The sequence below is a fragment of the Ctenopharyngodon idella genome, chromosome 9, assembly GCF_019924925.1.
Source record: "Ctenopharyngodon idella isolate HZGC_01 chromosome 9, HZGC01, whole genome shotgun sequence".
NCBI lineage: Eukaryota > Metazoa > Chordata > Actinopteri > Cypriniformes > Xenocyprididae > Ctenopharyngodon > Ctenopharyngodon idella.
In genome coordinates, this window is record NC_067228.1 from 29,424,512 (window position 1) to 29,440,510 (window position 15,999).

General features: G+C 40.2%; 1 protein-coding gene across 8 annotated transcripts in view; it reads left to right on the forward strand.

The window, feature by feature from the left end:
* The window catches only part of LOC127518793 (plakophilin-4-like), a 263,494-nt gene that overhangs the window by 74,975 nt on the left and 172,520 nt on the right, over window positions 1-15,999 (forward strand). For 5 of the 8 annotated variants that reach the window (XM_051905907.1, XM_051905905.1, XM_051905909.1 and 2 more), the window contains exon 3: window positions 1,362-1,474. The exons of the other annotated variants lie outside the window; for them this stretch is intronic. In XM_051905907.1, the coding sequence (XP_051761867.1) occupies window positions 1,362-1,474 (113 nt within the window). The remainder of the gene's footprint in view (window positions 1-1,361; window positions 1,475-15,999) is intronic. 8 annotated transcript variants of the gene reach the window in all.

The window sequence follows — 15,999 nt, forward strand, 5'->3', positions numbered from 1 at the left end:
AGATGACATTTTCCGGTGAAAATTCTTATTTTGGTCATACTTCAAGATGTAGAATTTGTGATTCCGAAGTACAGTATCCACACTGGTGCGGTGACTGACAGCAAACAAACGTTAGATTCATCTGCGCTGCGGAGCCGTGCCGATGCACAACCCACGTAAAGATAATTCCGCAAATAACTGCAATTGCAGGTTTCAAACAGAGATGGCGACAAAGACGCAAAACTTAATGACTGCAGCTTTAATGAATAAATCCGAATTATTTGAATAAATCCGTTTTATGACAGCCACCATTTAGATGTTTTTTTTTTGTTTTTTGTTTTTTTAACGACTAGAAAGATAATTATGTCATTAAAAAATTATTATAGCATTATTATTAAAAAAACGTCCTTTTTACAAATCAGTTAATTTTTACCTATAAATTATAGTCATGTGCCAACTGGGGTTATTTGTATAGTTTACAGCATTAGTTGAGAGATATTTTTTTTCTTTGAGGAAGTTTGCCATGTACTATACCTGATAGGCCCCAAATTAATCGATACCAATTTGAACTCAATCGAAATCGAATCGAATCACAAGCTTGTGAATAGAAATGGAATTGTGAAATTTGTTTCAATGCCCAGCACAAGTGTTTTGTTTTTGTTTTGTATTTTAACTTGAACCAAATGTTATCTGTTCCCTTATTTTTTCCTGTCAGAGTGTGAGAGTTGGCACTATTACTACAGTAAAGTCATATTATATTTTTATGGGATCTTCTTCAAAGCTTCAGAATCTTTAGTTTTTTAAAATGAACATTTCAGTGACTAAATGGGGGAAATAGTAATGTAATGACTAAATGGTTCATGCATCAGTGTTATATGTTACTACATTGTCATTTATCAGATGTTTTATTATCCAAATAACTGTACATTTGCTACAGGCAAATAGCCACTGAAATGCAGTATTTAGGGCCTGTTTAAAAAGATTGTTGACAGGGTTTGAGGTGGTATCTAAGGTCCTTCCTTTTCTGGGACAGTGGAGTGTGAAGCTAATGTCTCTGATGTCAAGAGATTGCTCTAGAGCGCTGCTCTGTGTGTGTATTAGATAATTATAGCTGTCAATTTTCAGAGCAGTGCATTAGCTTCTCATAGTGTTGCAGAACCATAACCTTTCTCACAATTACACTAGTGTGTGTGTGTGTGTGTGTGTGTGTGTGTGATATGATTTATTTGTTGTGATGATTTTAAAGCATTTTTATGTTTCACTATGATACACTGCTGCAGTGTACATATCTGCTGGTTTATTTTTTATTATTATTTTCTCAATCGGCTCAATCATGCTGTTCTTCATCAGAGACATAGACTGAGTGTGTGTGTTGTGTTTAGGAGCTGCAGTTTGAGCGTTTGACTCAGGAATTGGAGGTGGAGAGACAGATTGTGGCAAATCAACTGGAACGATACCAACTGAAATCAGAATCCCCAGACGCTGCTAATGGCGGGTACACAGACACACATACTCACACACAAATGTTTGTATCACCCCACTGACCACTGATAGAGTGCATTTACATTACTTTCTTTTTCTATTTAGTAGCCAGAAAGGGGAAACAAAAGTAAAGAAGGATTTAAAAAATATTTCTCTGGACAACAGCATAGGGTCAACTTTTCATCTAATACATAGGCCTAATCATTATACCAAATAAAGGGCAAGATGACTTAAAATGCTAAAAAATACACAAAATCGCAAAATAATTTCTTAAAAATAATTTTTCTTGAAAACTTAATGAACAACAAAGTTCCCATTCAATCGGTCACGTTCGACGTACGTCAGACAGACCAACGAATAGGAATCTCGCTAGAGAGGCCAATCCACTTCGAGTGTAACTAAAACGAGCCAGTGCACATTGGCATGCAATCATTGAGCGCCTTCAAAGAGAAGGAAGCACATGACAGGCTGCACATTTCCTTGTCTGTGTTGCCTCGACCATTCTCCTGCGTGCTTCAGCACTTAAAAAGAGCAAGTCCCTGAAAAAACTTACACAAGTAGAGCTTGCGTCTTTTTAAAGATGACATTCTGCTTGTGTGTTTCTGGATGCGGTCGTTACCTGGCGCCGAGGGATGGTCACGATTGCTGTCTCACGTGTCTGGGCGTTGAGCATGCTGAGGCAGCGTTTGTGGATGAGTTGTGCACCCATTGTGGGAAGATGACTATCTCTGAGTTGCGGTCGAGACTTCAGTTCCTGACAAGGGGCGGAGTCCCAGTGCCGCTGCCACGATCTAATACTCCACAGAGGGTTGCTTCGGGCAGTGGTACCGGTGATCTGAGGATCACAGTGAGCACGCTTCCTTCAGAGAACCAACCCCCTAGGAACCCTCACTCCTCTTGCACTCCGCAGCCAGCGAAGCTGCCAAGGGAGCTTGCTGGGCCATCTCAAAGGTGTTCACCAGCCGTATCCTTTGGAGCTCCCCCCGATGACCGGATGTCGATCTCACGTCACAGAAGTCATATAAATCCCAAAACATAGAAACTCTTTCACCTAGATATCATCACATAGACTGTGTCTGTACCCCAAATTAGTAAATACAAAAAACTCCCAAACCCATTCAAGGGTAAAAATTTAATTGATGTTCAACAAATAAAAAACAGATATAATACTGATGAATAAATGATAAAGCTTGGGTTGCTGAATATTAGATCCCTTTCTTCAAAAGCACTTATTGTAAATGATATTATCACAGACAATAATCTAGATGTGCTGTGTTTGACAGAAACCTGGCTAAAACCAGACGTTTACATTACTTTAAATGAGTCTAGCCCTCAAGGTTACTATCATCGACATAAGCCGCGTCGGAAAGGCAAAGGGGGAGGTGTTGCTGTAATTTATAGTAATATCTTTAGCATTACTCAAAAGTCTTTCAAATATAATTCCTTCAAAGTGATGGTGCTTTATGTAACATTATGTAATGTAAGCGACACATCCCATTTGACATTTGTGCTGGCTACAGTATACAGGCCACCAGGGCACCATACAGACTTTATAAAAGAATTTGCTGATTTTCTATCGGAGTTAGTACTGGCTGCGGATAAAGTCCAAATTGTTGGTGATTTTAATATCCATGTAGTTAATGAAAAAGACGCATTGGGTTTGGCATTTACAGACATTCTAAACTCTTTTGGAGTTAGACAACACGTGTCAGGACCCACTCATTGTCATAATCATGCTTTAGATATAATATTGTCACATGGAATCGATATTGATGCCGTTGAAATTCTGCAGCAGAGCGATGACATCTCAGATCATTATCTAGTCTCGTGTAAACTGCATTTAGCCAAGGCTGCAAAACCACCTCTCTGCCACAAATATGGTAGAACTATCACTTCTACCACTAAAGATTGCTTTATAAATAATCTTCCTGATCAGTTTCATCTCCTTAGCATACCAGATAGCTTAGAAGAACTCGATGCTGCAACAGAAACTATTGACTCTCTCTTTTTCAGCACATTAGACTCAGTTGCTCCTTTGCACTTAAGGAAGATTAAGGAAATTAGTCTAACGCCGTGGTACAACGAGCACACCCTGGCCCTTAAGAGAGCAGCTAGAAAAATGGATCGCAGCTGGAAGAAAACAAAACTTTTTCGCATTCCGTGGAATGAACACACTATTATGTACAGAAAGGTCTTAAAAACTGCTAGATCTACTTATTTTTCAAATCTCTTAGAAGAAAACAAACACAACCCTTGGTATTTATTTGATACAGTGGCTAAATTAATGAGAAATAAAGTTTCAACTTCTGATGTTTCCAAACAGCACAGCAGTAATGCCTCTATGAACTTCTTTACTTGCAATATTGATAATATTAGAGAGAAAATTATAACCATGCAATCATCTACTACAGTATCATGATAGACATTGCATTATATTGCATTGTAGTGTCCCTGAGGAAAAATTCCATTCATTCGCTGCTATAGGAGAGGAAGAATTGTCTAAACTTAGTAAATCATCAAAATCAACAACATGTATGTTAGACCCTATACCGACTAAGCTATTTGAAAGAGATGCTTCCAGAGGTCATAGATCCTCTTCTTAATATCGTTAATTCATCTTTATCACTAGGATACATACCGAACACTTTTAAGCTGGCTATTATTAAACCTCTTATTAAAAAACCACAACTTGATCCTAGAGAATTAGTCAATTACACACCGATCTCAAATCTACCTTTTCTATCAGAAATACTAGAAAAGGCAGTGTCATCACAACTATGTTCCTTTTTAGAAAGAAATGGTATCTGTGAGAATTTCCAGTCAGGATTTATACCGTACCATAGTACAGAGACTGCTCTCATTAGAGTTAAAAATGATTTGTTCTTATCATCAGCTCATGGTTGTATCTCTCTATTAGTGTTACTGGATCTTAGTGCTGCATTCGACACTATCGATCACAAGATTCTTTTAAATAGACTCGGAAATTATGTTGGCATTAGTGGAATTGCATTGGTATGGTTCAAATCATACTTATCTGACCATTATCAGTTTGTAGTAGTAAACGAAGTGATGTCATATCGATCACAAGTTCAGTATGTCAACAGAAGTGTCAACAAAGATTGTGTCAACTAGAACATCCCCTGTGAAGGCCTCACAGAAATAACAGCCAGTACCACAGATTCCCAACAAACTGTCCTATACCGGCTTGATGAATACGATCTTCAACTAGATGGAACTGGATTAAATATTTTGACTCTTGCAATCCCAATCAGACTTATGACCTGTAACGCTGCCTAAATCATAATTATGCACTGTTCGCTGTTGGCCAGAGGAGAACTGGCCCCCCGACTGAACCTGGTTTCTCCCAAGGTTTTTTTCTCCATTTTTATCACCTGTTTGTCACCTGATGTCACCTGTTGGAGTTTGGGTTCCTTGCCGCTGTCGCCTTTGGCTTGCTTAGTTGGGGACACTTGATATTCAACAATGTTTCTGCATTGACACCATTGTATGCAAACTGAACTGAGCTGCACGATGACATCACTGTTTTCTCCAGGGCTGATATATAGACAAATTAACTAAATTAATAACTTTACAACGGAATGAATCAATACAGAATTTACTTAAGCTGGACAATGACACCATTTTCTTTAAGAGCTGCTGTGCAGCCAAAATTATTTACCTGTTAGCACTGTAAAGCTTTGACACAATCTGCATTGTAAAAAGTCCTATATAAGTAAAGGTGACTTGACTTGACAACCCTTTATGGCGGGGCGGCGAAGGGTTACACGCGCATCCCTCCTGTGGAGCGGGCCATTGCTATGCAGCTGTGCCCTAACTCCACCTTGCAGGGGGAGCTGTGTCTCCCGTCCTGGGCTTGTAAGCACTCTTTGGACCTTACCAGCAAGGCCTGCGGAACTCATGCTCCTCGCTACAGCTCCTCTTTGGCGCATTCCTCTGAGGAAAGACCTTATTTCTCAGAGACGGGGCACTCTTTGGCACCTGTGTCCAGACCTCTGGAAACTCCATGTCTGATCCCTTGATGGGTTCTAGGTGACTTACCCCCTAAGGTAATTAACACCATCACTTCGGTTCGAGCACCACCTACGAGACGTGTTTACGCCCTGAAGTGGAACCTGTTCGTTGAGCAGTGTCACCAAGAAGACCCCCGAAAATGTTCGATCAGAGCCGTGCTTTCCTTCTTGCAGCAGGGGTTGGAGCGAAGGCTGTCTCCCTCCACCCTCAAAGTTAATGCTGCCACAATATCTGCGTATCATGACCACATAGATGGTAAGTCTGTTGGGAAGCATGACCTGGTCTTCAGGTTCCTTAGGGGGGTGAGACGGTTAAATCCTCCTCGACCTCCCTCCATACCCTCTTCGGACCTTGCTCTTGTGCTTTGAGCACTTCAGAGTGCTCCTTTTGAGCCCTTGCAGTCAGCAGACTTAAAGATTCTGTCTATGAAGACTTTGCCGCTTGTTGCATTGGTAGGGGACCTGCAGGCATTTTCGGTTGATGAATCATGTCTAGAGTTTGGGCCACGTGGTACAGAGACCCCGGCCTGGCTATGTGCCCAAGGTTCCTATCACTCCACTCCGTTCAGGGACCAGGTAGTGAGCTTGCAAGTGCTGCCTCCCGAGGAGGCAGACCCAGCCCTGGCTTTGCTCTGTCCAGTCTGTGCTCTTCGAGTGTACATAGACAGAACTCAAAGCTTCAGGACCTCAGACCAGCTCTTGGTCTGTTACGGAGGCCAGCAGAAGGGAAAGGCTGTCTCCAAGCAGAGGATGGCCCACTGGACAGTGGACGCCATCGCCTTGGCTTATCAAGCACAAGGCATGCCCTGCCCACTCAGGTTGCATGCTCACTCTACTAGAGGTGTTGCATCCTCCTGGGCGCTGGCTTGTGGCTCCTCACTAACAGATATTTGTAGAGCTGCGGGCTGGGCGACACCTAACACGTTCGCTAGATTCTATAGCATTCGTGTTGAGCCGGTCTCCTCCGGTGTTCTCACCTCAACCAGTCAGAGACACAAAGAGGCCCCGGCTTAGTGTCGGCTTCCTTTGCTGACATGCGCTTACTGCTCCAGAGAGTCCCTACAAGGCAGACCCTGTTGAGTCCTCCACCACCCTCGGCAGCCGGACATTGCGGAGCATCTGGCGCCAGTCCTATACTCTGTTGCATCCTTGAGAACCGAATTTAGGCTGGATTCCATATGTGTGACCCTGCGGGGAACCCATATGTGTAAATTCCACAGTTGCTCCTAAACGAAGCCTGTGTCTTTCCCTTTGGGAAAACCCACCTGTTATCAGGTTGGAGTCACCCCAGTACTTCCATATGTAGTACGGCCCTTCGGGGTAAGTCCATGTGTACTTCTCCATGTAACTCCTTCGGGGAAGAATATGGCTTCCGCAGCGTTCCCTTCCCAGTGAGTGGGCACGCTTTCCCAGTGTTATCCAATATTCTCACTGTGTGGGTTATCACGGAACGGCAGTGATGGTCACTCTCTGTGTAAGCCCTGTCCCATCGTCCTGTTAGGCAAGAGGGAGCAGGAGGCTTGCACAGGGCACTGGAAGGGGGCAGCAACTGTGGTGAAGTATGTCGAACGTAACCAACTGAATTGAAACATCTCTGTTACAAAGGTAATCCTCGTTCCCTGAAGGAGGGAACAGAGACGTACCTCCCCTTGCCACAGTTGCTGTATCCCGCTGCGTGCCGGGTCACCGGCTCGGCTCTTCAGCGAAAACCTAAGGAATGCATTGCACCTGTTGCTCATTATGTAGGTACTTTGGGATAATTATGTGGGCACAGCGTGGAACAGCAGGTGCTGCAAATGATTGCATGCCAATATGCATTGGCTCGTTTTAGTTACACTCGAAGTGGATTGGCCTCTCTAGTGAGATTCCTATTCATCGGTCTGTCCGAATCATGGTCAATTCATTTAATATCAACATAGTTTCTGTTAATAAAAAAGTTTGAAAATGAGTAGCTTATACATAATTACAACAAAAATACTGGAAATATGTAATAGCTTAAAAAAATGATTCTCCAATGAATCATAATTCTTTCTCGTCGATTTTCTTTTGTGTATTAAGTGAATATAAACAGTTGGGGAAAAAATTGGATATGTCAGTATAGTAGATCCTGAGCTTACAGGGTTAATTCACCCAAAAATGAAAATTCTGTCATTAATTACTCACCCTCATGTTGTTGCACACCTATAGGACCTTCGTTCTTCTTCGGAACACAAATTAAGATATTTTTGATGAAATCCAAGAGGTATCTGACTCGTCCATAGACAGCAATTTAACCACCACTTTCAAGGTCCAGAAAGGTACTAAAGAAATCGTTAAAATAGTTCACGTGACTAGAAGAATACTTTTGGTGCACAAAATCAAAACAAAAATAAAGACTTTATTCAACAATTTCTTCTCTACTGTGTATTTCTCTATTACGCTGTTTACATTTAGCGCTTCCAGGTTCTACGTCATGTAGCGAATTACAGGTATTTAATCAATTAGCTCAAATCATGGGTGAAATATATATAATAAATCATAACACGTTATGATTAACTATAATACAGATCGACCAAAGAGGGAATTATGCACAGATATTGTGAATTAGTTACAACGGATGATAATTAATTACATATATGATTAGTTCTAGTTTAATAGTTGTTTAGAAAAACTATCCTAGTTTGTCCAGCAAATTATGGGTTTTCTCATAGACTATTATAAAAGAAATGTTATTCTCTGGCCACGAGAATAACTTCCTATTATAGCATTAAAGCGTAAAGCAGTGTTGCAGAATCGAAACGTAGAAGTGACTTGGTTTTCTGAATGAGCAGCAGAACAATTGAGCATGAATATAATGTATTTAATATATGAAACTACTAATACAAAGGTTATACGTATAAATATACACAAAGGATATACATATATACAAAAGCAAAAGTAAAGACAGGAAAAGAGAGAAGACAAGTAGCAAAACTTACAGACAATCCTTGAGAGCCAGCAAAGAATCAGTATCACTTTGTTAGGTCGTGTAACTTATCGCATCTAAGATAGAGAGAAGCTGTACTTGCATGAGTTTGCGTGCTGAGTTTCAAAAAGATACAGGTGACGATTCTGTGCGTCCACGGCTGCAGTTCGTTGGCTTCTTCCGTTTCCGCGGGAAGATTTGAACTGAGGACTTGAAAGTTTGTTTCGCCGGAGATAGTCGTCCCGAAGAGAAGAGGAGCGCGTGATGGAAGCGCGGTCGCTGAGATGTCCGGGAGAGACGTGCACGAGATGGCGAGGAACAATTGAGAGACAATCGAGAGACAAAGGGAACATGCGTGTGGTTGTCTTTTTAAGGAAAAACAAGCCAACACGCCTCCTTGGGTGAAGCAGCCAATGTCCAGTGTGGATTTTGAGGAGGGAAAAGTTCTCTTTGTCTTGTCTTGCGGCTCGATTTGCATAATTTATGATGGTTTCAGAATTGGTAACTTTTACTCCAAAAGACCTTAGAAATAGACTAATGCATGGTATCGTAACAGAACATGCATAGTTAATTAACTCATCCTGACAGAATTAATTCAAGACTAAACATGCCAGGGTGCAAAAGACATAAAGACATAGATAGTCTTACACTCGCATATAAAGGTTTGGGTACAATTCACACAACTATAGTCATAGCTAAGCATATATACTAGGGATACATACATGCAACTTGAAATACAATGACGGGTACACTTTGGCACAGTCATATTTTGAGGATAAATGTACATACAATCTCTATGCGTGTTTGTGTGTGTGTGTGGTGTGTATTGGGGTTAGGCTGGTGCCTGTGACCACATGGCCCTTAGCCCCACCAGGGTGACTCTTTGAAGTCCCTGGAGCTGGTGAGGGTATTTTCTGTTCTGCTTCACTGAGGTAACAAAGATGCCAATGGGGCAATTTAGTCCCAGACTTGCTGGAGCCGATTTGTGATTTACATACACAGTTCAGGAGGCTAAAAACATTCTGAAAATTCTAAAGTTGGTTGGCTGGCTGATCTTGTACAGACGTTACAGTCAGAATGGCTGTTCGGGATTCATTGATGAATAAAAGGTTAAAAAGAACAGCATTTATTCAAAATATAAATCTTTTCTAACAATATAAATCTTTACTATCACTTTTTATCAATTTAACACATCCGTGCTGAATAAAAGTATAAATTTCTTTCAAAAAAAAAAAAAAAAGAAAGAAAAAAAATGACTGACCCCAAACTTTTGAACGGTAGTGTATATTGTTACAAAAGATTTCTATTTTAAATAAATGCTGATATTTTTTTAACTTTTTATTCATCAAAGAATCCTGAAAAAGTATCACAGGTTATAAAATAATATTAACTGTTTCCAACATTGATAATAAATCAGCATATTACAATGATTTCTGAAGGATCATGTGACACTGAAGACTGGAGTAATGATGCTGACAATTCAGCTTTGTATCACAGAAATAAATTATATTTTAAAGTATATTAAAATAGAAAACCATAATTTTAAATTGTAATAATATTTCACAATATTATTGTTTTTTTCTGTATTTATTATGAAATAAATGCAGCCTTAATGAGTATAAGAGACTAGTGAATTGTAATAATTGTGGAGGATGTCTGTGATCTTAACCCTCTGGAGTCGGGAAAGTGCCAGCGCGTTTTGCAGGATTTTTTTCACATTGCAGCAAAACAGACTTAAAATTCTCCGTCATTTTTTGTCATAGAGACAGAAGTAATATATCAATTGAAACTATAGAATGTCTTCTTTTATTTGTGTACACTTAGAGTAAAAACAAAATGTTGTGCTTTTTGCAAAATAAAGAAAACTAACATGATGCGTGATCTGTCTCCCTCGGAACGAAGTCCAATCTGATAGTTCTCAGAAAATGGAGTGTAACTTAGTAAATACTAATCACACAAAAATGAGACTTATGTCTAAAGAAACGTTGAAATGTCAGGTTTTAAATCATGTAAGTCAAATAAAAAATTCTCTGTTTATGTAATCTGTATGAAAAGAGAGATATGTCAGCCATTTGTGGACTAAATGTGCACAGAGAGCCCTCCGGCTGCAAGTATGAATTGAAAACACAGTACATAAGAGTATCCAGCACTCATAGTGATGACAATAAATATTGAATAAATATTACTCCTCTGTATAGAAAATTGACATAAACATATGAGAATCCATCAATATTTCTCCAAATGTGCATGCTTTTAAGCTAAAAGCCTATATGAAATGCCATAGAGGTAACATGAATGTTCAGACGCTTTGCATCACAGAAATACATTATATTTTAAAATATATTAAAATAGAAAACCATTATTTTAAATTGTAATAATATTTCACAGTATTGCTATTTTTTCTGTATTTTTGATATACAGCATGATGAACATGAGACTTCTTTTAAAAACATTATAATAGTAATGCGTCCAATCTTTTGACTGGTACTGTAATTTAAACTATAATAGGCTTAAACAAAATTTTCTTCACATGATGTGCAATAATACGTGCATGCATGAGATCACAAAAATCATGTTTTCTGTCAAGAGTGGACATTATATTAACGTTAATACAGCTTATAAGATCCTGTTATCAGCATGCTCACAGAGGGTTTTTTCACATAGCCTACCTGACTGAAAGGGCTCATTATGCGGGTCATTATGCAGGTCATTATGTGGGTCTTTGTCTTCTCAGGTGTGAATCACAGCATTATTCATGAAGATTCACACCTCCATGCATACTGTGTGTCTTGACAAAAAGTGTCTTACAAAATTTAAATCAATATTTAAATCAGTAGGCAGGATAATTTTTACATCATTTTGAAGCAAAAATTCTAGTCTACAACCTTCAATACCCAGAAGTCTTGTGAACACTTATTTAATATTTGTTTTTTGGCCTTATTTCAGTGACTTAAGTTTTTTCAATAACCATGCAAAAAACGTTATTCCTTCAAAAATACAAACATGTACATACATGTTGCTCACATTTTATGATACCCTAGTTTGTGCTGAATTCAGTGTAATGACACCTTTTCCATTAATATGTTTATGAACAACTGAAAAAAGCACAAATGTCAGGGCATGTCAAAACTTCTCCAGGGCCCCAAATCAGCCTCAGACTCCAGAGGGTTAATCCCTTGTGAATTGGCCATGTCTGTAAATTGTAAAGTAAAAATTCCCCTGCAAATGACCTACTATATTTTGCTGAACACCGAGGTCCTGTGATAATATTAGTCTCGTGTGAATCGGCATCTCTGTGATTTGAACAGGATTTGGCGGAGTCGTATATCATTTTTTCAAGGTTTTTGTTTTGTTTTTTTTTGCACCTTTTTATCCATCACGAAGAATGGAGGCTGCGTTGGAGTGTTTTGATAGCATTTTGGGTGCTGGGTCATATCGCTATACACCATACAACTGTACAATTTGCAGAAAGAAAACCATCAGAAGAGTGAAAACAAAAAGAATTTTCAGATGGAGATGGATGACATGTATAGCAGCATGTGGTAAGGAACATTCTTCTGTTTATGATATATCATACAGCTAGACCTATAATGACAAGACATTTCCAAGCAATAGCTTATCCAAAATAGTGCACAATCACGCGAGGAGGTTCACTTCATAATTCGAGGTTAATGTGTTACAAAAAAAATTGAGTGTAAAGCTTGAGCTATTAGATTTGAACCTAGTGAAATGTAAATGACACAGGGCACAAAACTCTATATTTGTTTCTTTTTTCTTTCTTTTTTTTTTTTTTTTATTTTTTTTTATCATGTAACCGGACCATAGAATCTTAACCAGGGGATATGCCAAAAAGGCACAGTGCCATCTAATCACCTAGTGAAAACAGAATTCCACTGGGCTACAAGAAATATAATTTGGGTATAACTGTTTTATATGGTTATAGTTTATTTTGTTAAGTATTTTTGTTTATTTATTATTGCTGTCCGTATCATGGTCCATATCTTGGTACATTTTAATGATAATAATAGCCTAACAATAATTATTTAAAAAATAATAATCTCAGCCTTAAGCCCATGTGTAAACTGTAAATATGCAGTGAAGACTACAGACTACAGTAAAGATATGCAGTAAAGTGTGCTACACAAATGAAAGCAACATTGACAGTTGTGTTTTCTGATTGGCTTCTTTTAAAATTATGCAGTGTAGTCAGACAGGGCTGGGTTTAATTATTAACTTTAGATAACCTTTGAATCAAAATGTCATCCTTAAATTTCTTAATACTGTTTACATCACTGTTCTCATTCAAATCGTTTTCTGTAGTTTAGGTACTTAAATTTGTAATAAAATGTAGGCCTTCCCCTGATTTTAATTAATTGAACATTTGTGTTGAATATAAACACTGCAAACTGACAATGTGCACTGACTGTCTTCTCTCTTTTATAGCAAATTCATGGTACAATGAGAGAATACCACGGGAGCGTGGCCCTTCCTTCTGGGAAACAGAGGTGCTTTTCAGAGATTAATTTTCAAGAGAATGGTTGGTACCTCAACTTCAGAATGCCCAAAGAGGCCTTCAATATCCTTTGTGACCAGCTGCACCTTTACATTAACCCCCAAACTACCAACATGTTGGATCCAGTACCTCTAGAGAAGAAGGTAGCAGTTACCATCTACAAGCTTGCCAGTAATGTTGAGTTTCACGATGTTGCCAACCTGTTTGGTATTGGAACCAGCACCGCCTGTAACATCTTCTGGGAGGTGTGTGAGGCACTGAGCAACTCAGGAGGGTTTTTGTGAAGAGGCCAAAAACTGTCCCTGAAGTCCAAGCCATCATCACAGGATTTGAGAGGAAGACGGGATTCCCCATGTGTGCTGGTGCTTTGGATGGCACGCACATCCCAATCATTGTCCCAGCAAGCTATCCCACTGACTATTATAACAGAAAAGGATGGTACAGTGTTCTTCTTCAAGGACTTGTAGACCAAACTTACTGCTTCCTTGATTTCAATGTTGGCTGGCTTGGGAAGTGCCACGATGCATATGTTTTTGAGTGTTACCATTTGTGCCGCAAGCTGGAGGATAGTACGTTTTTCCCTCCAGTCAGCAGGAACATCCAAGGGGTCGACATAGCAGTCCTGATTGTGGCCGATTCTGCCTACAGCTTGACTAGCAACATAATGAAGCCATTCCCGGAAGGTACAGCGAGGGGACCCAGGGCAGCCTACAATGCCTCTTCGAGCCGTGCACGTATCCACTTTGAACATGCATTTGGTCGTCTCAAGGGCCGCTGGCGATGCATTATGAAAAGGAATGACTGTCAAACCCAAAATGTGAAGTACGTTGTGCCTGCTAGTGTAGTGTTGCACAACTTCTATGAAATGCAGAAAGTTGCTTACCAGGAACCCCAGGAAAGTGTGTTGGATCAGCCAGAGGCAGGACCAGAACAGCATGATGTACCTGCTCTCTCCCCCAGCAGAGCACATCTGGGAGGCCTTGGTAGCTCATATTCACACAAATCAGTAGAGAAGAAGCCTTGGAAGCTCATACCCAAACTATGCAGTCAAGACCCACGTGAAATTGAAATCAAACATATATTTATACTGCAGAGCATCCTTCATTTCTTAACTTAGCAATTCACAAAACTTTTTTACCCAGTGTTTGGATATTGTTATTAAATATAACTTTTTCAGTGTTTTAATACAAAATAAAGATTTTGTTACAAAATATAAAACAAATGTGCAAATATTGCTTTCCTAAAATAAAAAAAGGCACATTCAGAATTTGTTCAGGCAAAGTTGAGTCTCAACTTTTTTTCTTTTTCTTTTTTTACCTTTTTCCCTACATAAAATGTGCAAAATACTGCTTTCTCTAGGGTAACCAAACAAAAATCAAAGCAAAGTCCATGCTCTCAGCTGATGAGCATTGGGGAGGTGGTGTATAATGGAAGGAATAAGGGGCCGAAAAAGGTGAATGGTGGGACTGGGGCCTAAAGCACTGAAACATCTGGAGCAATAACGCACTGTTCTCTTTTGCCCTCTTTTCATCAAGCTTCCATCTTCTTCATTTCAAAATCAGGATGTTTCCTTTTTTTTCTAGCTCCATTCTATATCTCTCCATCTCTTTTTCCTATTTAAACCATTCCCTGTCGTAGTCATGGGTGTTGTCATTTTGCAGGAGACGGTCCAGACCCTTTTCCATTGCCTCTATTAGCTGGGTTTTTCGGCCCTTTCTTCAGCGATGTGCTGCAAAAACAAAACATTTATTTCAGCAAATTCAGATGGTAAAACCTATAAATATCAGGAACATTCAATGCTACAGTGATTAAATTCAGTTTCAATTCCTTTGGTAAGAACTATGTAATGGTCAATTAATGATTTGTGAATATACCTTTGGGACACTTGTTTTGGTTACATCTGTGTTCCTGGCAATGTCACTGCCCCGCTCAATGTGCCAAAGTTCTGTTGAGCGATCATAGGCTGAAATCGGGGGTTCAGGACACCCCCTCCCCCCCATCTGAGGGTTGTCCCCCCCTAAAAATATCATTAAATACCATGCTGTGTATTGTAAATAATGTAATGATATTTACTTAACATAATTTTGTAAGAGGTAAAATAATACAAACGGGGCAAACGTTTTGAGTCCCCCCTCCCTTGCTTCACAGTGCTTTGGTCCACTGCCTTTTCCTTTACCTCACCTACACACAGTGTTGCCAGGGTGGGGGGTGGGGGGAATTTTATTATAATGTACGGCAGCCGCCAAAAAGTTTATCTGTAGACAAAGAACATGAAAAAGAATGCTTTTACTAGTGTGTGTTATCCTTGTAATGAATAACTGGTAGGAGGAGAGACGGTACGCTTGAAGTCACAAACTAATACCCGAAACAACACTGCGATAAGCCTATGTGTGAACTGATATTAGGTTCCCTTTCGATACTTCACTCATACTGCGTGTGGGAAAAACTCCTTTTTCCTCAATACTGAAGCCTTATACAACAACGCAGTGTAACTGCACGGCCATTGGTTCAAACTGGAAAACTTTTTGAACCAATGACGGCGCGGCGGAGCTGCGCGAGCCTATGGCGAAGCAGCGCGCCGAAGCCCGCCAAAATGGGCTGGGCGACTGGCTATATAAGTGGGAGCTTCGCCATAGGATTTCAGATCTTTCTCCTTCAGCAACGATGACACTTCTCTTCGCTGGACTTCGAGAACTGAACGCCTTCCCTCACCTGCTGGAATGAGCTCTCTCCTCGCCGTTGAAGAGGCTTCACAGCGGACCAGCTGAGACTCGCCGACCGCCTGCAGTGCCGGCGCTCGAGGGCGGGCAGTCTGCGAGGGCGCCGGCTCTGGAGGCGGTCAGCGAGTCTCAGCTGGCCCGCTTTGCGCTTCCGGTTTCTCAGCGCTTCCCCTGCCGCCGTCCGGCACGCTTTTAAAAGAGCTTATTTCAGCGGTTTATTACCGCTTTCTAATAGAGTTATTCCAGCAGTTTTCACCGCTTTAACCCTCTGGGGTCTGAGGATTTTCGGGGCCCTGGAGAAGTTTTGACATGCCCTGACATTTGTGCTTT